The following is a 22,101-nucleotide window of genomic DNA, read 5'->3' as shown; positions in this document are numbered from 1 at the left end:
TTTGTNCCCCTCTCTCGCTGGCTGTCTCTATCTCTGTCAAATAAATAAATAAAATCTTTAAAAAAAAAAAAAGAAATTGCTATCACAAAATTGTTCATGGTTATTTAAGATAAGCCCGTTTGGAAATAATCAAAGATGTGCACAGTGATTTATAGAGGAAGTTGTTCATTTCAGTGTTATTTATCACACGTAAAACACAGAAGCATCCTAAATGGCTAACCATAAAGGATTTGTTATATAAATGACGGTACTTTCATTTGATGGACTGCTACACAGCTATTAAAAATCATGTTGTTGAAGAATATTTAATGACTTGAGAAAATCTTTGCAATATTTTTTGAGCAAGGAGAGCAGGTTACAAAGTAGAAGAATCCGTCGTATGATCACATTTTATGTCCTTACAACACAGATACCAGCTGGAACTTCCTAGTTGGGATCCAGCTAAGACTGGCTCGAATTCCCCATCTTGTGGCCTGGGGTCGTCAAAGCCTTGCCTAGATTCTTCGAAATCCTAGAGACCTCTCATAGTTGCTTCTGCCTCATGTCAGTCACTGATTCTCTCTACCGTTCTGAACTCAGTGTGAAACTCAACTTCTCTTTTCTATTTGCAAAACAAAATGTATAGCAGCAAAGTCAACTGTAGCAAAGTTCCTCCTAATTTTAATGACCTGGGAGTTGGGCCTGGGAGAAAGGGATGGGTGGAAGAACCATGTACATCACCGTAAGGGGGTGAATAGTGGCTCCAAAAAGATATGTCCATGTCCTAACTCCACAAACCTGTGAATGTGACATTATTTGGGGAAAAAAGGGTCTTTGCCAATATAATTCAGTTAAGGATTTTTTTTTAACTTTTTTATTTTTTTATGATGAAAAAGCCTAGATTTCGATTTAGCCAACTGGACTCAGTTTAGATGATCCCAGTTTGGTTGGCAACATCCAAAGCATCATTGTCAGGAGCCGGTTGGACATATGCCTTCTCCTCTCCATCAGGCCTGATCAGGGTGCTGACCTTGGCCACGTCCGTGTCCTAGAGCTTCTTCACAGCCTGTTTGATCTGGCGCTTGTTAGCCTTGATGTCCACAGTGAACACAAGTGTGCTGTTGTCTTCTGTTTTCTTCATGGCTGGCTCAGGAATCAGGGAGAACTTGATAATGGCATAGTGGTCAAGCTTGTTTTTCCTGGGGGTGCTCTTGTGAGGATGTTCGAGCTGCCTTCAGAGGCGCAGTGTCTTGGGTCATAGGAGGGCAAGTGACCTGTGGATCTTTTGTGTGTGTGTGACTGTGGTTGCTTTTCAGCACTGTTTTCTTGGCCTTCAAAGCCTTTGCTTTGGCTTCCGCTTTGGGAGGGAGAGTGGCTTCCTTCTTCAGCTTCGGCACCATCTTCGTGAAAGGAAGTGAAGGATCTTTAGATTAGATCATTCCGGATTAGGGTAGACCCTATATCCAATAACAGGAATCCTTATAAGAGATAGAAGAGAAAAACACCGAGGGAAATATGGGGTGAAGGCCATGTGAAGATGGAAGCAGAGATGGGAGATGGCCAAATCCAAGGAAAATGTAGCCTCCAAAAGCCGGAGACAAGGAAGGTTCTCCCCTAAAGGCTTCAGAAGGAGCACGGCTCTGTGCCTACCTTGATTTCAGACTTCTGGTCTCTGGAACTATAAGGGAGCACATTTCTGTTGTCTAACCCACTCAGTCTGTGGTAGTTTATTATGGAGACTAACACAATCACCACCGTGCATGAAACAGTGACAGGAACTCTACCTACTAAGAAGGTCCTTTATGTCCTCCTCTCTTCACCACAGTGGACTTCACTGACCTCATAGATGGTTCCTTGAGCTTCTCTCACTCTCTCTTTAACCCCCTCCTCTTCCTCCTCTCCGTACTGTGGCATGGCCTTTCGCTTCACAGCTCACTCTGGACCCACTCCCAACAAGCACCTTCCAGAAGCACTTTACCACAGCCTTCCACATCTCAGTGAGAGCAGCTTCCTCCTTCTAGTAGCCCAGCACACTACCGTCGGACTCCCCTGACTCAGCTCTTTGACTCAACCTACATTCAGTCCATGAAGGAATCTTGCCGGCTCTGCCTTTGGAATATACCCGGTGCCTGACCACTCTGCTGCTTCTAACCCGGTCCGAGCCGCTATCACCTCCTGCGTGGACTGTAGCAAGAGCCTCCTGCTAGGTCCCTCAGATGCCACCCTGGGCTCCTCACTGTCTACTCTCAACCCAGCACCAGAGAAATCATTGTATAACCTCAATCCTGTCACACCACCCTTCTGCTGCAGACCCACCAAAGGATCCCCATCTCGCCCAGAGTAAAAGCCAAAATCGCCTTAAATGGCCCCAAGGCTGGGTGTTTGGGCCCCTGTAGCTCTTTGACCACATCTCTGACTTCTGTCTCCTCATTTGGTCCATTGTAGTCACAAGGGCCTCCTCGCCACTCCTCAAACCCACAGCACATGCCTGCCTTGTAGCCTCGCTCCGCTATTTCCCTCTGCCTGGAATGCTCTTGTCAACTTGCCTAATTCCCTCCTCCTATGTGTCCTCGCTCAAAGGTCTCCTGCTCAATGCACCCTGTCCCCACTTCCTTTCCCCCTTAACATGCTCCACATTTCCCCATGAAAATAACCTGAGCAACAAATGCATGGCAACAACAAATTCTACAATCGGTCATCTAGCTACCAAAAGTAAAATGGTTGTCACGAGGGTGATATTTAAAATGAAATAGGAGGGGCGCCTGGGTGGCTCAGGCAGTTAAGCGTCTGCCTTTGGCTCAGGTCATGATCTCAGGGTCCTGGAGTCGAGCCCCATGTCAGGCTCCCTGCTCAGCGGGGAGTCTGCTTCTCCCTCTCCTTCTGGCCCTCCCCCCACGCCAGCTCATGCACTCATTCTCTTTCTCTCAAATAAATAAATAAAATCTTTTAAAAAATGAAAAATGAAATTTTTTTTCCTAACTACTGATCGTTGTCATTGGAGGCATATAACTCAGAAAGAACTCAAATACTTCGATTTGGCTGATTGATTTGGCAAGGTGGAATGGCTTTGCCAATTATAGGATGATGGATTTCTTCCGGAAGTTGAATGAGGTAAATTGGTTACAAAGTTGCTGTAAAACCTACTTAAGAAACTTGATAAGATTAAACTATTTTAGCAAAAATACAACACTCACAATACGGCATTTGTATCGAAATTAACTGTTTTGATTCACCCAACTCTGAGCACACCTGGTTAAACCAGATGTCTCTGAATGGCAGGACAGCGGCCACTCCACAGAGCCACCCCACTGATAGGCAGGAGCCTCTCCCCGTGCTCTCTTTCCTTGCACATTCCCAAGTCCTGTGGTCCATGTGGTGCCCTGGCATTGCCCCATTTTGTGTCCTACTCTCGCTCAGCTTGGCCTCATTCCACAGGACTCGAGGGAGTGGTGTTTTAAAATTTTTTAAAAAGGTTTTATTTATTTATTTGACGGAGAGAGAGAGCACAAGCAGGGAGAGAGGCAGAGAGGGAGTAGGAGGCTCCCCGCTGATCAGGGAGCCCGACGCGGCACTTGATCCCAGGACCCCAAGACCATGACACAAGCCAAACGCAGATGCTTAACCGATTGAGCCACCTAGACGTCCCATGAGAGTGGTGTTTTTAGACACTGGGAGGGGAAGAAGGGAGTGAGAAGGGAGCTCTGCAGCCTGGCCTCAGGATGGATTGTCTCTAAGAGATATTCACACTCTGAAGATGACCAAAATTAACACTCCAACACCCTGGGGTGTTACTCTTGTCAGGAGGCCTCAGGAAAATAGGAAGGAAGCAGAAGTAATGGAAAGAGAGAATGAGACCGAGATATTTTCCAAGGCAAACGTAAACGGCTACGAGAGAGAAGGAAAAGAAGAGGATGACAAAATGACAGCCAGTGCCGGGTGTTGCTGGAGATAAGGAGTACACCTGTGGACATGAGGTTCAGACAGGTGGGGGTCCCCATTAATACCTCCCAGGGGCACGATCATATATGTCTGGGAGTCCCTCGTGCAGGGTTAAGGGTTGAAACCAAGATAACTAAAGAGTTCTTTCAAGCAAAGGGTGCAGATGGAGAACGAAAGAAAGCTGGAGGTTGAATCTTGGGTTTTACCTAGTTAAGAGCTGGGAAGAAAGTGCAAAGGAGGCAAAGAAAGAAGATGGAGAGGAGGGGATGAAGGAGGAGGAGATGGAGGAGGAAGAGACAGAGACAAGCATAAACAGGGGAGTGTTAGTCAAAGGAGAAGGGGTTCCGAAGGAAAAGGGGGAGAGTGATACTACCAGGGACAGAAATTCAAATACTAGGCTACTAGCAAGGAGAAGTTCTTTGCAAAAAGGAAAATCTAACAAATGGTAAATGTTAATTTGTCTTGCATAACTGAATCCCTGATGAAACATCTGTGCAAGAATGGCATTTCGTGTCATATAATGAACTCGTCGCACTCACAGGATTGCCTTTAGTTTTGTAGATGCAGCTGAATAGGAGACACGTTGCTTTTCCAAGAAACGCCACCTGAATGCTCCTTACAAACGAGGAGGGAGAAATAAAAGGAACGTCATCTCTGCACCGCGCATACCTATTCATATCATATTGTACTGCCATGCTCTCTGAGGGAGGAACGCCTTCGGGTATGCTGTGGGTTAGGTAAACACCCACTAAATATTGATGCCTGCATAATTAGAATGACTAAAATAATCCTGGCATAAAATTACCCTAGCAGTTAGAAGAGAGACAAAATGAAGTAATTTGATCATGAAAATTAATACAAGTCGACTCTCGGTTTTCAAGGCCGCTAATTGGAAGCCACTTATTATTCAAACCCCACTTTTGCTCGTGGTTGGCACTCTTTTCTCCTTGCCCTGAGAAAGAGGAAGATGGGAGGAGAGGCCCGGGGGCAAAGCTGACATATGGGGATGGTGGAAAGGAGAAGTATGCCTACTTCTCTAAGTGGCTCCTCATCTCTTATCTGTATTGATTTTGTCATCTAGGACTTGCGTCTGTGGGCGTGGCCAGTGGGATTGGCGGTCCTGTTCTCTCCTGCTCAAATGACATTGCAATTGCAACAAGACAGACATTATTGTGGATGTAGTCTTTTTTTTTTAAAGCTTTCATTTATGTATTTGTCAGAGAGAGAGAGTGCACGAGCATGGGGAGAAGCAGGCAGGGGAGAAGCAGCCTCCCCACTAAGCAAGGAGCCCGATGAGGGACTCAGTCTCAGGATCCTGGGATCATGACCTGAGCTGAAGGCAGGGGCTTAAGCGACTGAGCCACCCAGGAGTCCCATAGTGTAATCTTTTTTAAATAACAGTTTTATTGAGCTGTATTATTCACATATCAAAAAACCCACCCATGGAAAGGGTGATTTACGAATCAGTGGTTGTTAGTGTTCACAGAGTTGTACAGTCATCACAATATTTCATCACTGTAGAAAGAAACCCTATTCCCATTAGCACTCACTCCTCATTGCACCCCCCACATGTCCCAGCTGCTGACCACCACCAATCTGCTTTCTGTCTCTACGAATTTGCCTATTCTGGACATTTCATATAAATGGAATCATGAAGTATGTGGTCTTTTGTGACTGGCTTCTGAAACTGGCTAATAAAAACAGGAGCACAACGTTTTCTAGGTTCATCCGTGGTGTAGCATGTGTCAATACGATGGCCCCTGACCTAACACTTAGGATGGTTCGACATTTGATTTTTCAACTTTACCATGGTGAGGAAGCAATGCGCCTTCAGCAGAAACTGCACTTTGAATTCGGAATCTGGGATATGGATCTTTTCCCCAGGCTAGCGATACTAGCAATATTTAGGGTGACCCTCTCTCACAAGGATGGGCAGCAGCAGCCAAAGCTCCCAGTCAGCCACACGATCACAAGGATAAACAACTGAGCCACTTAACAACCATTCTGTTTGCCACTTTCAGTACAGTATTTGATAAATTACACAAGATACTCAACACTCTGTTATAAAACAGGATTTGTGTTAGATGATTTTGCCCACCTGTAGCCTAATGGAAGTATTCTGAGCACATTTAAGGTAGGTTCAGCTAAGCTACGTTATTCAATAGGTTAGATGATGTAAATGTATTTTTGACTTAGGATATTTTCAACCTACGATGGCTTTCTCAGGACATAACCCCACTGTAAGGCAAGGAAGGTCTGTACTTGGTTGCTTTTTACAGCTGAATAATATTGTTTGTGTGGATGTATCACGTTTTACTTATCCATTCACCCATTGATGGACATTTGGATTATTTCTTATTTGGAGCTACTGTGAATAATGCAGGTGTGAACATTTCGCACGTGTCGTCTTAAAGGTGATCTGTAGCAAGAGGAGCTAACATTGCCCAGCAAGTATCTGTAGGGGTCACAGACCTCACCTCATCTCGTCAGTTCAGGACTGCTCTGTGCAGAGTTGGCATTCAAATCCCCCCTGCTCTGACTCCAAGGTCTGTTTCTTACTTCCTTGCTATACTCTAAGTCTAAAGACTAGAAAGGGAAGTTATTCGTTGCTTCACGCTCACTACTCTGCTCTAGGTAAGACATTAGTTATGACACCTCCTAGATGATCACAACACATTCTGCTTGAAAACCGCCAACCCTGAAAGTGTGACCTCCTGGAGAAATGATCTCGAGGGGCAGAAGGAAGCCCTCAAAGTGTGTCTGAGTAATATGCAGACCCGTATCTCCCTTTTCCTCCCAGCAGAGACATAGCCAGCACCTCTCCATTCCTCAGACATACCACACTCCATCCTGACTCTACACTTTTGCCCTGTTATTTCTTCCACCAAAATGCCCCTTTCTTCTCTTCCTGGGCCACCTCCTACTCATTCTTTAGGGCTCGTGTCATAACCCACTTCCTCAGGAGACACTTGAGAAGCTGTGCCCGAGGAAATCACTGGGATTGGAGGGAAACCCCACTCCTCAGCAACCTCAATATGGAGCAAGCTTAAAAAGCACAGCATTATAGGAGTCTGGTGTGCGGCAGATGCCACTGGTGTCCCACTGCCATCCCCTCACACCTGCTGGAATTGGAAAAGAGAGGGAAAATCAGGGACACTGGAAAACATATGGACACACATAAATGTGGAAACTCAGAGACAGAGGGTTAAAATCCACATGCAGAGTGAATATTCAGGAGTCTCATGGAGCCTCATCCATCATCCGTCATCCATTATCCATTATCCATCTATCCATCCAAGCACTATTGATTGAGCTGAGACACCCCCTACCCCTCCCCGCATTTATCAGGCACTCTGCTCAGCACAGTGTGTACTCAAAGACGGAGATGGAAGTCTAAAATCAGAAATTGGAGGCGGAAATAAGAGTAGATGTGGCCCTGAAGCTGGAAGCTGGAACAGACGGGCTGGGCACGTACGGGAGATTCCTGGAGCAAACCGGCTGGCCCAGCACCGGGTGCGCAGGGACTTGAAACCTGCACATCATAGAGATGCCGACACCTCCGGCCTTCCTAGAGAGACCCGGAAGGGGCCCTCCGAGGCCGGTTCGACATCGTAGGCGCGGAGCCGAGGCGGGGGCGGGCTCGCGAGGCCTGGGCGCCGGGCCTGTCGCTCTCCGAAGTCGCTGCCGTCTTCTGCCGCTGTGAGTGGGCCGGGGTCGAGAGGGCCGCCGCCTCCGCCTCTCGGGGTCCGGGTCCGGGTCCGGGTCCGGGTCCGGGTCCGGGCCGGCGGGAGCTCCGGGCCGGCGGGAGCTCCGAGAGCGGATGTGCGCGGCCCCGCCTGTCCCTGCGCGCGGTGGCCGGCCCGGCAGCAGGTGGCACTGGGCGCAGCAGTGAGTGACGCCCACCCTGGTGGCGGGAACCTGCCCCCTTTTCCAGCTCTCTGTGGGCTCCCAAGGAGCCAGAAGCGCCGTGGCTTTTTCTAGAATGTCGCGGAGGCCTCAGACATTGGCCGCTGGAGAGTTTTTTTGTTTTTTCTTGTTTTTTGTAAGACCAGACCCCAAGCTCGTTTTCATCAGGCATCTGTATCTAGCTAGACTTGATGATTTGATTTCATCTTAGTTCTCGGAAATATTACCTTCCCTTACCACAAACGATTCTGGTTTCCCAGTTAAAGTAGGAATGTGAGGTTCACACTTAAAATGAATGTATTTCTTGTTAAAAGGTAAATAGATTTAAACAAAACATAAATGATAAGTAATAGTAGCAGAGGTACCAGGTTGACAGACTGTAAAGGTGGTTAAGTAAACACTGCATTGTCCCAACCCCGCGGGGGGGGGGGGGCGGTACTCGCATGATTAAGAGCCCAGCCTTGGCAGGGCGGGCGAGGGGAGTGCGCCTGGGTGGCGCAGTCCATTTGGATTCTTGGTCTCAGCTCAGGTCTTATCTCTTGGTCGTGAGATTGAGCCCCGCGTGCGCTCTGTGCTCACCACGGAGTCTACTTGAGTTTCTCTCTCCCTCTTCCTCTGCCCCTCCCCACTGAACGCCATCTCCCCCTCTCCCAAATCTCTGAAATAAATAAATCTTTTTAAAAAACCCAGACTGGGGAGTGCTGCACATCCAGCTTCAAGCCCTGGGTCTAGCTGACCCCCTTACAGCGAGTTCTGGGCCTGGAGTTTAAGATTTTTTTTCTTCCAGTTAATTGAGGTAATTGACATAACACTGTAGTTTTAAGGTGTACAATGTGATGATTTGTTATACTGTGAAGTGATAACCACAGTAAGGTTTGTTAACATCTCAGGCATCTTACATCATTAGTTTTTTGGGTGTGCTGAGAGCTCTAAAGATCTTGTCTTGGCAACTTTGTAGTAAGGTATTGTTGACTGTAGTCACATATACTGCTGTGTATTAGAGCCCCAGAACCCATTCTGTCTTTTTACTGGAAATGTGTACCCTTTGACCAACATCTCATTTCGCCCAACCCCTGCCCCTGGTAACCACGATGGTACCCCGTGGGGTATATTGACTTTCCACTTAGTGCTATGCCTTCAGCTAATTTCCTTCCCAAATGTGTTTGGCCTTGTAGGTTGTATACCTCACATCCCTTTTACCTGCATCAGGGTTACTCCCCTTATCATCTTTACTGACTTCATCTTTATTGTTTTGACTGCTTTATATTAAGCAAAAACAATTTTCATATCACGTGTGGAATTTGAACAGCACTATTTCTAAACCGTCTCGGCTCAATGTATTTTCCTGATCTCAATACAGTAAGAACATGGTAACTTTTGCCTCTAGGTAGTACTCGGGTAGTAATTTAAAACCTTCCACCACAGAGTTAAACCACTTGGAGCTGTTTTTATCTTCCTTGAAGCAAACATAGTAAAATTTTCTTTTTATGAAAGCAGTCTTCAGTTCTCCTATCTGTTCTGGCCTCCATGGCACCTACATGTGTTTATTGCATTCTAATACCAGAGGGTTCGTAGCGTCATCATCTCGAACTCATGGGATGAAGGAGCTGTGTGGCTAATCTAAGGTTCTTATTACTGATCCTTAGCATTTAATTAGGTCTTTGCAAATCTAAAGTACCCATAGTCATTTTTATGAGTTTTCTCATAAATTCCCTGTGAGATATCAACTTTATTACCCTCACTTTTATCTTAGTATTATCAAGAGGTCAGGCGGATTTAAATTTCATTTTTTCCTGTTTGTAATTAAGATTCCTTTTTCTGGATCCTGTACTTAACTTTAACCCATATCCACTAGAATGACTGCTCAGGTCAGATGTGACCCTTCACCCTCCACCCAGAGGAAAGCAGTTACTAAGCTGGGTTTTGAAAGAGACTTAAAGCAATTGTGATTATCAACGTGGGTCTGAGTGCCCAGCCCCAGAAGGAATCAGATGGTAACTAATTAATAAAAGAGAAGCCATGAAGTGTGTAAAGATCAGGCAGCTGGTTGAAGAAAAACTGTGTCTACTCTTCTCCCTTCTGGCTTAGTGTTCTTGGGGGTTTCTTGCAGTTTTCTGAGAACTGTGTCTACTGCATTTTTTTCCTATGCTTATTGATGTAGGGAGCAAGGAAGGGAGGAGGTGGCTCCTGGCGGTAATGCTCATGGCTGGTAACCTGTGAAGGTTTTACACACCTGGTGGACAGGCTTCTTTTCCTTGCTGTTTGTCTTGCTAAATCATTACTTTTTCCTTACTTATTGCCACCTCTCTCATCTGACCCTCCTGTTCAGGTCAGTTATATAAATTCTTGCTTCAGATCGTTGTGGAATTAGCTGGAAGGTAATGAGGAGTAGCATGAATAGGCCTGGCAGGTACTCTGAAGCATTAATAATTTGAATTTGTACATTCCCAGCATGACTAATGTGCATGTGAGCCATGGCTGACCTGTGGTCCTCTGACTGCACTGGAATGTGCAATTTTAAAAACAAAGAATAATTAGAGAGTTGGAAGAATTTCTTCTGGAATTTTCTTTATTTTTTTAATCTGGTTTTCAATTTTCCTTTTTTTTTTTTGATTTTTTATTATGTTATGTTAGTCACATACATACAGTACATCGTTAGTTTTTTATGTAGTGTTCCATGATGGAATTTTCTTAATTGGGCTCTGAGGCCTGGTCCATTTTCTGAATCCCTTATCGTGGAATTCTTGTGGAGATACTAAGAATATCTTAAACTTTGTTATCTGGCATTCTCTTAATCAAAATAGAACGTCTGTTAACCAAATGGAACATTTCTAAAACCTGTGTGAGCTGTTTCAGTGAATGGCCACACACCCTTCAGACCTCACCTGGACGCTGTCCACAGGGGTCTCAGTTTTTGGCCAGCTCCTGTCCTGTTTTCAGCTCAGCACACTGGCATTTATTCCTCACAGCTAAGCCTCTAGCCCAGTCCCATCACACTTAACTGAGACTCTTGGCTGTTTCCAGCCTCTCCCTCCTCCAGGGAAGGCTTGACCTTTGGCAAGGACCAAAGGGAGCATAGCATGCCTGTTCAGTAAACCTACAAAGGCTTTCAGCTATCTACAGAATAGAATCTACACTCCCCACCAGGAACTCAGAGGTGTCTCAAAGCTGACCCCAGGCCATCTTTCCCACCTTAATCACCAGCTACTCGGTGATTCAGCTTCAGTTTCCGTACCAGCCACAGTGGAGTCACCATATTAATTGCCCAGCACAGCCTTCCTATTACTGTTCCATTCATTAATGATGCTCCCTCAGCCTGTGGTAACTCTCTGCCTCATCTCAGCTCGCCTAAAGCTTCCTGTTGTCCTGATTCAGCTCTGTGTCCACTCCTCAGTGAAGTCTTCTCTGTTACGCCCTTCAGAATCAATCTCTCTCGACACCCACCTCGGTGCTCCGACAGCACCTTGCTTACATCAATGTAGAACAATAACCTTGTTTTCTCCTTTTTGGCTTGTAATTTAGATATTTGCAAAAGGCTCTCCATCATAAGTTCCAGAAAGCAGGAAGTCTCATTTAGCTTTGTGTTTTCATTCCATAATCCAGAATTTCTTAGAAGATGAGTTAAAGGAAAATAGCAGTGTTTGTTGACAAACATAAGGATGACTCTCATACCCTGCAGGGCCCTGCATCATTTGTGCCCGTTGTAATTTTACTGAATTGGATGTAATTCACAGTGTTCAAAATTTGTCCGTAATTTGAACAAGTATTTGTTGAGCACCTGCCCTGTTCTGGGTTCTGGTACAGACGTGCCAGTGGAAAAGGCAGAAGGTCTCAATTCTCATGGAACTTACGTTCTGCTGGAAGAAGCACAATCGTTTAAAAAAGTAGATAGATAATTTTAGGTAGTGAAATGTACCGTGAAGAAACAAAGCAGTATGTAAGGTAAGGGGAGCTCTTTTAGGGGGATCAGAGAAGCGTCTCTGATGGAGCAAGTGACCTTCAAGCAGACCTAGATATTGAAGGGAAGAAGTCCGGGTGGCAGTATGAGTGACTCACGTCCACTGTGTTTGGAAACAGCGTCCGTAGCCGCCACAGCAACTGATGGCTGCATGATGGGCGGGTTAGCTTTCCGGGCCAGCTGATGGACTCAGTACGCTCATCCAGAAGAACTTGTCAGGACTTTTGCAACCCTGTGCTTTTGAGAGGTGTAATCAGGGTATGTGGAAATGTAATAGAACAATCTATCGCCGGACTTTAGGCTTGAAGAAAAGGAAATTGGAGAAATGGCATCAGTGGAGTGGCCGTCATGTTGGCCATTTCTTCACAAGCCTGTGAGCTTATTATCAGCGCCCCCTTTTTGCTGCAGCAGTAGGCTCGGGGCGGGGGGGTCACTAACAGTGTCACATACTTCTTTCTTGTAGGTCCAGTGATCTTTTGACTGCCACACATGGACTTCCAAAAATCTCCAAAGGAAACTGTCCTCATTACAGGAGGAGGTGGCTATTTTGGTTTCCGGTCAGTGCATCCATCACACATGTCCGTAGAATTATTTTACTGGTAGTTGCTGGAAAATATCGAGCTTTCAGTGATGACATGAATATAGTGTCAGCTTCTACTTGTTTGAATAGTGTTAAACCAGAAATGAACTAGGTTGCCACTGCTCAGAGGCTGAAATTCAGAACTACAGATGTATTCTACTTTAAGAAAAATTCTTTGTAAAGATATTAAATGAGGGAGATAACTGACGTCACCAAAAACATTTAAAAATAATAGTTACTCTTTTGCAGCTCTGTTATTCATAAATATTCCAAAGAATGGGTGGTGGTTTCTCAAACGGGGGGAAAATGGAACATGTGGCTGTCACCATATGAGAAGACATAGCCTCTCGGTGTAATTTGAGTAAATGGGTGGACCCTCAGTTTTGAATATTTGCATACTCACCTATGTAAGTAAGAGTTGCTTTACTCAGCCTCTAAAGTGAGGGACTCAGGATAAGCCCAGAAGACTTGGATCCGCCCCACATTGATTGGTAAATTATTTTATGTACTTTTCCTTAGGCATAGCTTACTAGCGATTTGATCTAACTTACTTCTTGTCATTTCAGCCTAGGCTGTGCTCTGAACCAGAGAGGATTCTATGTGATTCTGTTTGACATCAGCAGCCCTGCTCATGCCATTCCAGAAGGAATCAAGTTTATCCATGGAGACATTCGCCACCTCTCCGACGTGGAGAAAGCCTTCCAGGATGTGGATGTCACATGTGTGTACCATATTGCCTCTTACGGCATGTCAGGGCGGGAGCAGCTGAATCGGAGCCTGATTGAAGAAGTCAATGTGGGGGGCACAGACAACATCCTCCAGGTCTGCAGGAGGAGAGGAGTGCCAAGATTCGTTTACACCAGCACTTTCAATGTCATCTTTGGAGGTCAAGTTATCAGAAATGGAGATGAATCTCTGCCTTACCTACCTCTTCACCTCCATCCCGATCACTACTCTCGGACCAAATCTATTGCAGAGAAGAAGGTGCTGGAGGCCGATGGTACCAGCCTGGTAAGACGTGACGGTGTCTTAAGAACCTGTGCTCTGCGGCCAGCCGGCATCTACGGGCCTGGAGAACAGAGGCACCTTCCCAGGATAGTGAGCTACATCGAGAGGGGTCTGTTCAAGTTTGTGTATGGGGATCCTAGGAGCCTGGTTGAATTTGTCCATGTGGATAACTTGGTACAGGCTCACATTCTGGCCTCAGAGGCTCTGAAAGCTGACAAGGGCCACGTTGCCTCTGGACAGCCCTACTTCGTTTCAGATGGCAGACCCGTGAACAACTTTGAGTTCTTCCGGCCTTTGGTTGAGGGCCTAGGCTACACATTCCCGTCTATCCGCTTGCCACTGACCCTCATCTACTGCTTTGCTTTCCTAACAGAAATGGTTCACTTCATTTTGGGTCGATTCTACAACTTCCAGCCCTTCCTCACCCGCACAGAAGTTTACAAAACTGGCGTCACACATTACTTTAGCCTAGAGAAGGCCAAGAAGGAGCTCGGTTATGAAGCTCAGCCGTTTGACCTCCAGGAAGTAGTAGAATGGTTTAAAGCCCATGGTCATGGCAGAAGTCCTGGGAGTCGTGACTCTGAATGTCTTGTTTGGGACTGCCTGGTGGTCCTTCTCTTGGCTATAGCAGTTCTCACATGGCTGCCTGCTTCTGTGGTTCTGTCACTGTGAGGGAACTCGAAATAAGGAGCTGATCACACTTGCTGAGATGGTTTTCAAGAAATACGGGTTTAAATATCTATCTAGATCTATATCTATATATATATATATATGTAGATATCTAGGTAGATAGAAATAGATATCTGGTAGCAAATTTTGGCTCTTCAAATTACTACTTAAGAATATTCTTGGATTAAGTCTTCATTTCTTACCTTCTTGCACTAATCCTGCTGGGAGAAAAAAAGAAGCAAAGACAAGTTTGCAGTGTGGTTTCTTGTTTCCTTCTCCTTTACTTGGGTACAGTAGATGTCATATTGGAGCCATGGAGGCAGACTGAGAAAATTTGGAAAGGTCTTGAATTTCTCTGAGCCAAAATGTACTTATTTCTGTTCCCTGCACTCTGCATTCACTGAAAATAGACTAAAATGTGCACTGATATGGGAATGGCAAAACACTAACAGGCTTGAAAATGTGTGAGAAACACCAAATTGGGTCAGATCCCTGTAGACCGACCCTCTGAGGAGATGGTGGCTGTCGAGAGGCAGTAACTCTTCATTCCTGTAGGATTTAGGAATTAGTTTTTGCCCTTTATGATATAAGGGCGGTGCACCTGTGTGACCACATAGTCATGTTTGGTTTTGAAACAAACAGAATTTTGTCTTACCTCATAGGATTCTTTTGAGGATTAGATCAGACAAGACATCTAAAGTTCCACTCAACACACACAAGCCATTGTTTTTTTTTAATATCGTTGCTCTTTATTCCTTAGGAAGGTTTTTTTCCTCGGAATTCTGTTCAGAGGGTGCTGTTGCCACTAACCTTTCTGGAATGTCTTTGTGGTAAGCCCTCAGAGTCTTCAACAAGCAGGTTTGAATATACTCAGTGTTAAGTTTTGGTCTCTGAGCGTAGATTGAAGTTTAGGGAACAGCTACAGATCTGATTAAGGAAGATGGTCGAGCTAATGATGCCACTTGTAATTTAAAAATGAAACATAACTCTCAACTAATAAACTGGTTTTCTTTCGGGAAGAAGTTGGGTTTTTGGAAGGCAACTTCCAGTGAAGAATGTTTTGAACAATGGTGTTTTTGTCTGCCCCCCTCCCCCCGAGGACTGCCATGGAAGACATTCAGGTGTGCTGTCGCACAGGAACCAAAGTGAAAAGACAGAATCTTTACCCATTCCATGATTCCAGCTTCAGAAAAGACAGTATTAAAGCAGAAGGCAGATAGATTGCTGCCGAAGGTTACATTAGAGTTGTGTTGAGATGATTTGAAGAAAGAGGAAGCTAGATGAATAGCCCCTGGTAAATGCTGCCTGGATGTTTTGGAAAAAGTGCTCAACTTCGTCCCAGAAGACCTGCAACCATGAATGAAGATACCGTGTGTGGCCTTAATCCAGTAACTGAAACCTCTTAGTTTCCTTATTTCAGAAATAGGAATGACTTGTATTTGCCTTTTCTAGAAACCCACCACTCGCCTCACAGGGTTTGTTGTGAGAATAAAATAAGATGTCCTGAAAGTACTTTTAATATATAAATTACAACATAAATATGAGGTGGTGGTAGTGTTCATTTTTGGTAAACTGTTTTTGGAGTCTTCTTCTAAAGTGTTTTTGGTGGGGGGTGGGGCAGAGGGAGAGGGTGAGAGACAATCCCAAGCAGGCTCCACACCCGGCGCGGAGCCTGACGTGAGGCTCGATCTCACGACTCTGAGATTATGACCTAAGCCGAAATCAAGAGTTAGATGCTTAACCGACTGAGCCACCCAGGCGCCCCTATCTTAAGAAGCTTTTGCTTTAGTGTGGAGTTAACTTGTGTGAGCACCCGTGGCATCCCCAATAGCATGGGTGCTACAGGGTCAGTTCCCCTGTCCTCTATTGACTGACAGCCTGCTAATGGCATGGCGTGTCCACACGAGGTCACTGATGGAGTGGGTAAGTTCAGTAAAACATTTATCCACTGTCATTGAGAGGTATCGCAGACTTTCAAAACATGTTTTTAAGGACGTCATTTAAAAGAATGATAGATACTTCTTTGTTTTCTTACACCAAGTATACTGAGTATAGTGGGGGTTTTGTTTTCCACAATCAAGACATCCACATGAAATTCAGGATGGATATGTGGGGTCTGTTGTTATCCAGGTGTGAGGCATTTGGCTGTGCTGCAACGTTTGACACTTGTCCACTGTCTCCTTGAAACATATAGTTCATTCACTGTACATGAACTCACTCTTGGTCTTTCTCCTTGTATTATCTATTGTATCACCTCAAGACTTACAACAAATTACCCTGATGCATATCATCTTAACAAATTACCCCAAGACATATGATCTTAAAACAACAAACATTATCTCCCGGTTTTTATGTGTCAGGCGTTCAGGTGCAGCTGAACTAGGTTGGTCTTGCATAGGGTCGCTCATGAGGTCATCTCATGATAGCTGTCACTGCGGTCATCCAGAAGCCTGACTGAAGCCCGAGGATCCTCCTCTAGGTTGGCTTATCCACATGACTGTTGGCAGGAGGCTCAGTGCCTCACCATGTAGGCATCTCCATTGACTGGACTGCTTGAATGTCTTCATGACATGGCAGCTGGTTTCCCCCAGAGCAGGAGATCCAAGAGCGTGGTGGAAGGTATAATGTTTTTCATGACTTATCTACAAAGACCACACACTGTAATTCCACAGTATACTGTTTACACAGGTCAGTCCTATTCAGTGTGGGAAGGAAGTACCCAAAGGTGTGAATACCAGAAGGTGGGGAATGTTGGGGGCCATCTTGGAGGCTGGGTTCTTGGTTCCATCCTCTGAGTCATATTTCCTTTTCCTTAAAAGGTAGCCTATATTTACAGCTACATCGTTCTCTCAGCCTGCTACCACCCAGTAGAATCTGGGAGGTCCAAAGACCTCTTTACATTTTGTAGTGTGTCTCTTTTCAGTCTAAGCTGGTAGTGTCACAGCAAATATAATTATTTTGAACACTATGTGTCTCCTGGGAGTCTTATTCCAGTTCACTCCATTAGGCAAAAGCCACACCCACAAATTTATTTGAGGTAAGTCCTTCTCTGCCTCGGGCTTCTGCTCAGGCTGCTGTGGGACAATACCCTTAAGACACTTAAACAAGCTTTATTATTTGAACATTTTTAGGTACCACCTTACATCTCTCTGAAGTCTTAAAAGGTTTTATAGCCACAACCTCGGTCGTGCACTGTCATTTCCACAATACCATATTGGCTGCACAGGTTAGCCCTGTTCCATGTGGGAGGAGATTACCCAGGACACAAAGACCAGGGGGTAGGAAATCCCTGGCAGCCATGTTGGAGCCTGCTACCACACTCTTAAATCTCATCAGTTTCCTTGTCCTCTCCTCCACTCCACTTGTAAGTGGTAGATTGCTTCAGTGCCCAGTACTAGACCTTTTCTAAAACCATAGTTTCTCCAAGCCCCTGATCTCATCCAAGCCCCTGGCTTTCATTTCCATCTCTATCCCAAAAACATACTACTAAACAGAGTACCAGCCCAGACCATTCTGAGCTCCAGATCCATCTATCCAAGTCCTTCGGCATCTCCACCTGGGTATGTCTCGTGCATCTCTTCATCAGCATACCACACCATCCCTCCAAATTCCTACAGGGTTTCTTTCTTTAGTAAATGTCACCAGTATGCATTGAATTTCTTATGCCAGAAATCTGGGATAATCTTCAATCCCTGCTTCCCCTTGACACACCTAACCCCCCTTGAAGCCCACTGACTAACTTCTGCTCGTGCCTCAACGTTGTCCAGTGAACAGGTGTTACCTTTCTCCCCTAGTCTCCAATAATATCCTCCGTTCTCTCCCACCCACATCCCCTCCTGTCTTCCTTCAATCCGTTCTCCACAGGCCAAGCAAAGTGATCCTATATGTAAATATATATCACTTCCCTGCTCAAAACTCTCTTCAGGTATAGGCTGAAAATCCTTAGTGTGAGCCCCAGGGAGGCCTTGCCTGCTCTGGTCCTGCTAACTGCTTCAAGATCATCTCCACGCATACTCCCTTCTGTGCCTGAACTGCACCAGCTTCTTGCAGGCTCTGGCTTCCCAGCTTCTCACGCCCCTTCCCATTGGACGCCTAAGGTTTATTTCACATCTCAGCTTCAGCTTTCTTCTTCCAGAGGCCTTCCATGATCCCAACAGTGTAGGTGTGGTCCTCCTGCTACAAACTCTCATAGCACCTACTTCTCTTTTTTTTTTTTTTCAAAGATTTTATTATTTATTTGACAGANTTTATTTATTTATTTGACAGAGATAGAGACAGCCAGCGAGAGAGGGAACACAAGCAGGGGGAGTGGGAGAGGAAGAAGCAGGCTCATAGTGGAGGAGCCTGATGTGGGGCTCGATCCCATAACGCCGGGATCACGCCCTGAGCCGAAGGCAGATGCTTAACCGCTGTGCCACCCAGGCGCCCCAGCACCTACTTCTCTTTTACAGCCTTTACCACAACTGTAATAGTTGGTGCAAATATTTGTCTAATGGCTGTAAGCTCCTGTATCCCTAAGGCCTCGCACAAGACAGGAGTTCAGTCAGTATTTGTTAATGAACGTTATTTGTCCTTCTGAGGGTGAGCGCTCCTTTCTGGTGCATACATTAGTGTTTGTAATCTGTTGACTGGGAAAAATAGCTACCATAGTAGCATCGTGTGTTGACTAAATCAAGCTTAGCTGGGATCTAGCAAATAAGTGAGGTCATGCTCCATGTGGTGTGGTGGAGCTGAGATATGCTGCAAGAAGTGCAGGGAAGGGCGAGGGATGTGGGCAGAGTGGAAAGTTATTTGAGTTATCTCCACATCGCAGCTGAAAACAGACCACTTTAAAGAAGTCAAGTCTGTTTTCTGAAAGGTAATGCTCTTCCTTTCCCAGGTCAGGAGATGCCACAGTTAAGGAATCCCATTAGTTCTACGGTTCCCAGCTGCCCTGACCCCTCCCTCAACGTTGGATTGAATCCCCAAACCTGCATAAAGCTGCGAAACCGTGTTTATGCTTGTGAACACCAGGGTGCTTCTAGACGCCTGGGCATGAACCAGCGGGCACCCAACCACCGCTTCCAAGAAATAGCTGGGTGGTCATTGCTAAGCGTGTGGGAGGATCATACCATGTGACAAAGGCCCTTGCAGTGGAAACCAAAGGTAACACAAAACTGCCTACATCGGCAAAAAAGGAAGAGGAGCCTTTTCAGTCCTGTGGAAATACTTCATTCCCTTAGTGCTGTTCTAAACATGGGTGTCAGAGGGTTACCATGTTAAAACCGCAGTTTCCTGGGGGCCAAATGACTAATTCTGGCACCAAATGACCTAGGCTATAGTATTTCTTAAGGCTACAGAGTAGGCCTTAGGGGGGAAAAGATCGCTTGGTTTGTTTTTTTTAAGATTTTATTTTTTTGACAGAGAGAGCACGAGCTGGGGGAGGGGTGGTGGCAGAGGGAGAAGCAGGCTCTGCTCCAACCCAGGACCCTGGGATCATGACCTGAGCCACCCGGGCACCCCAGAGTTTTATTTTTCTAAATCACCTAACATGTTAATTATAAGAAAGCCAGTATTGTTTTGCTGTAGATTGTTTTACTGACAATTGTTGGGGCACCTCCTATCTCATATTCTTTTCCAAATTCCCTCGGCTTACAGGCAGGGTGGAAGAACTAGCTGGCAGAGTACTACTTTCCGCTCTCACCCAGTTGGGCACCCTGGGGTTAATGGTCCCCATGTTAGCTGGTCTTGGCAGCTAACACCAGCAGTTAGTGTCTTATTAAAATTGCCCCTGTTTGCTAGCATCCTTTGCTTTGGAGAATGACACCCCTCTCCCCTTTGCAGTGAGAGAAACGCATTCCCAGCTGGTTCCACGGTGCGGACCTCCTCGTGCAAGACCTGGCCAATCAGAAGGCGGCCCTCCTTCCAAGCGCAGTCATTGGTCAAGGTGGGCCAATCAGCATCATCTCTTGCACTTTTCTCCTGGAGCTGTTTGGAGAAATTCTGCCTGCTGGGGTTCTTCATCCCAAGGTTAAGGCTTCAAGGCTGCGGGGGACTTTCCTACCCCCAAAGAGAGACTAAGTTCTGAAAACATTGTTTGGGCCCCTGGCTTTGGCTGGGAGTGATAGATCCCAGGGCCCAGAAGGGGCTAAAGAGAAGGTCCTTGAAGACCTCACCGAGTCTCTGCCACCCAGCGATACGCAAGGCTGACTTCATCCTGGATCATCTTGTCCTGTGAGTCTCACTGCATTTTCTTCTCTGCTTCAAGTTTTTGTCTGTTGTTTGTTTTGAGTTGGGTTTTTCTCCATGAATTGCAAAACATTTTGGCTAATAGTCTCCACAGTCCGCTTCTGGGCACAGCTGAACGCACTTTGTGGTGCCTAAGGGCACTCATTCTCCACTCACCCGTGTGCTTTCTGCTTTGGGGGTGGGGACCCCGAGGGGAGCGTGCTTGAGGCCCCCAGAGAACCGAACATTTGCTGGCGTTCTTCTTCCAGGGTCAGACTAATGTCCTTTTATAGAATCCTGCGTGTCTGAGCTGATGGGCTTTCAGCAATCTAGTTCAAACTCTCATTCTTAAGAAAATTATTTGACAAAGTGATTTGTTCCCCCAGAATTTTGGTGTCCTGTGAGGGCAGGGGCCATGTCTGTTTTGTCAGCTTCTTTATCCAGAGAACGCCATACAGCCCCTTCACCTGCCCAGTAAATGCTTGTTGATTGGCTGAATGCATTTATCAGCCAGGTGACCTCATCTGGCTCTGCTGTTCCCCTTAGCCATCCCTTTAAACCTGTGGCTCCCAGCTCTCCCTGAAAATAACACTGTAGGCCCAAGTTAAAAACAGATGCCACTATTGAGAACAGGATTGTTAACTGCAGCCACCGTGGGGCATATTGGAGCTCTAGACTTATTTCAGGTGATCTCATCACAAAAGTATGGGAGGAGGTAATTAGCTTGACTCTAGTAATCCCTTCATTTTGTGTTTGTATATGAAGTCCTTATGTTGTACACCTTAAATATATACCATTTTTACTTTAAAAAAGAAAAGACAGAGGAGCGATGTGATGCAGAATAGCAGAGAGAGATGATTTCGGATTAGTTGTTTGGCCAAAGCAACCAGTAAACCAGAAGGAAAATTGATCAGAAACCAACAATTTCACAACTCTGTGTTATGCGTACTTTACCACAATACAAATTCTATGCAGACTCCAAACTCTTCCCCTGGCGGTTCCCGATTCAGAAGGTCTACGTGGGCTGGGAATGTGCACCCCAGGTGTTTCTTGTCTTCCAACAAGGAGATGAGAAATGCTGCCAGATACCAGCCACGTGCTCCCTTGTAAGATGCTAAGTAAGAGGTTCCTGAATTCTCCTTGCTCTTCCCTCCTAGTGCGTTGTGACATCACGTGCTTAGTCCCCCTTTGTTGAATGAATAAAGGAGGGGATGGGACTCACCAAAGGGCTTTATTTATTTTTATAATAATATTTTATTATGTTAGTCACCATATAGTATATCCTTAGTTTCTGATGTAGTGTTCCATGATTCATTATTTGCGTATAACACCCAGCACACCATGTAATAAGTGCCCTCCTTACTACCCATCAACGGCCTATCCCATTCCCCCACCCCACTTCTCTCTGAAGCTCTCAGTTTGTTTCCCAGAGTCCACAGTCTCTCATGGTTCATTCCCCCTTCTGTTTACCCCCCTTCTTTCTTCCCTTCCTTCTCCTACCAATCTTCCTATTTCTTATGTTCCATAAATGAGTGAAACCATATGATAATTGTCTTTCTCTGCTTGACTTATTTCACTTAGCATTGTCTCCTCCAGTTCCATCCATGTTGCTGCAAATGTTGTGTAATCGTTCTTTCTGATGGCTGAGTAATATTCCATTGTATATATGGACCACATCTTAATCCAGTCATCTGTTGAAGGGCATCTCAGCTCTTTCCACAATTTCACTATTGTGGACAATGCTGCTATGAACATAGGGGTGCATATGACCCTTCTCTTCACTACGTCTGTATCCTTGGGGTAAATACCCAGTAGTGCAATTGCTGGGTCATAGGGTAGCTCAATTTTTAACTTT

At 45.6% G+C, this 22,101-nt stretch overlaps 1 protein-coding gene and 1 pseudogene across 3 annotated transcripts; one reads left to right on the top strand and one right to left on the bottom strand.

The window, feature by feature from the left end:
- Positions 1-907: 907 nt before the first annotated feature.
- On the bottom strand, positions 908-1,379 carry LOC109489385 (annotated as a pseudogene).
- A 6,089-nt stretch (positions 1,380-7,468) lies between these two features.
- On the top strand, positions 7,469-15,583 carry SDR42E1 (short chain dehydrogenase/reductase family 42E, member 1). Of its 3 annotated transcripts, none has more exons than XM_034638514.1 (3): positions 7,469-7,617; positions 12,246-12,339; positions 12,929-15,583. In XM_034638514.1, the coding sequence occupies exons 2-3, from the start codon at positions 12,272-12,274 to the stop codon at positions 14,040-14,042; spliced, it is 1,182 nt and encodes a 393-aa protein (XP_034494405.1). In that variant the 5' UTR covers positions 7,469-7,617; positions 12,246-12,271; the 3' UTR covers positions 14,043-15,583. The 3 variants fall into 3 exon arrangements, with proteins under 3 accessions (XP_034494405.1, XP_019653604.2, XP_034494406.1); XM_019798045.2 differs by lacking the exon at positions 7,469-7,617 and adding an exon at positions 7,626-7,806; XM_034638515.1 differs by lacking the exon at positions 7,469-7,617 and adding an exon at positions 7,626-8,138.
- Positions 15,584-22,101: the final 6,518 nt, after the last annotated feature.

The sequence above is a fragment of the Ailuropoda melanoleuca genome, chromosome 12 (genome assembly GCF_002007445.2).
Source record: "Ailuropoda melanoleuca isolate Jingjing chromosome 12, ASM200744v2, whole genome shotgun sequence".
Taxonomy (NCBI): domain Eukaryota; kingdom Metazoa; phylum Chordata; class Mammalia; order Carnivora; family Ursidae; genus Ailuropoda; species Ailuropoda melanoleuca.
This window is presented reverse-complemented; position numbering and strand designations above follow the sequence as displayed.

Excerpts from the sequence above, each read along its gene's own strand:
- SDR42E1 (XM_034638514.1), top strand. The coding sequence starts at position 12,272 with ATGGACTTCCAAAAATCTCCAAAGGAAACTGTCCTCATTACAGGAGGA. Across the intron at positions 12,340-12,928 it reads GGTGGCTATTTTGGTTTCCG|CCTAGGCTGTGCTCTGAACC; the intron begins GTCAGTGCATCC and ends TTGTCATTTCAG.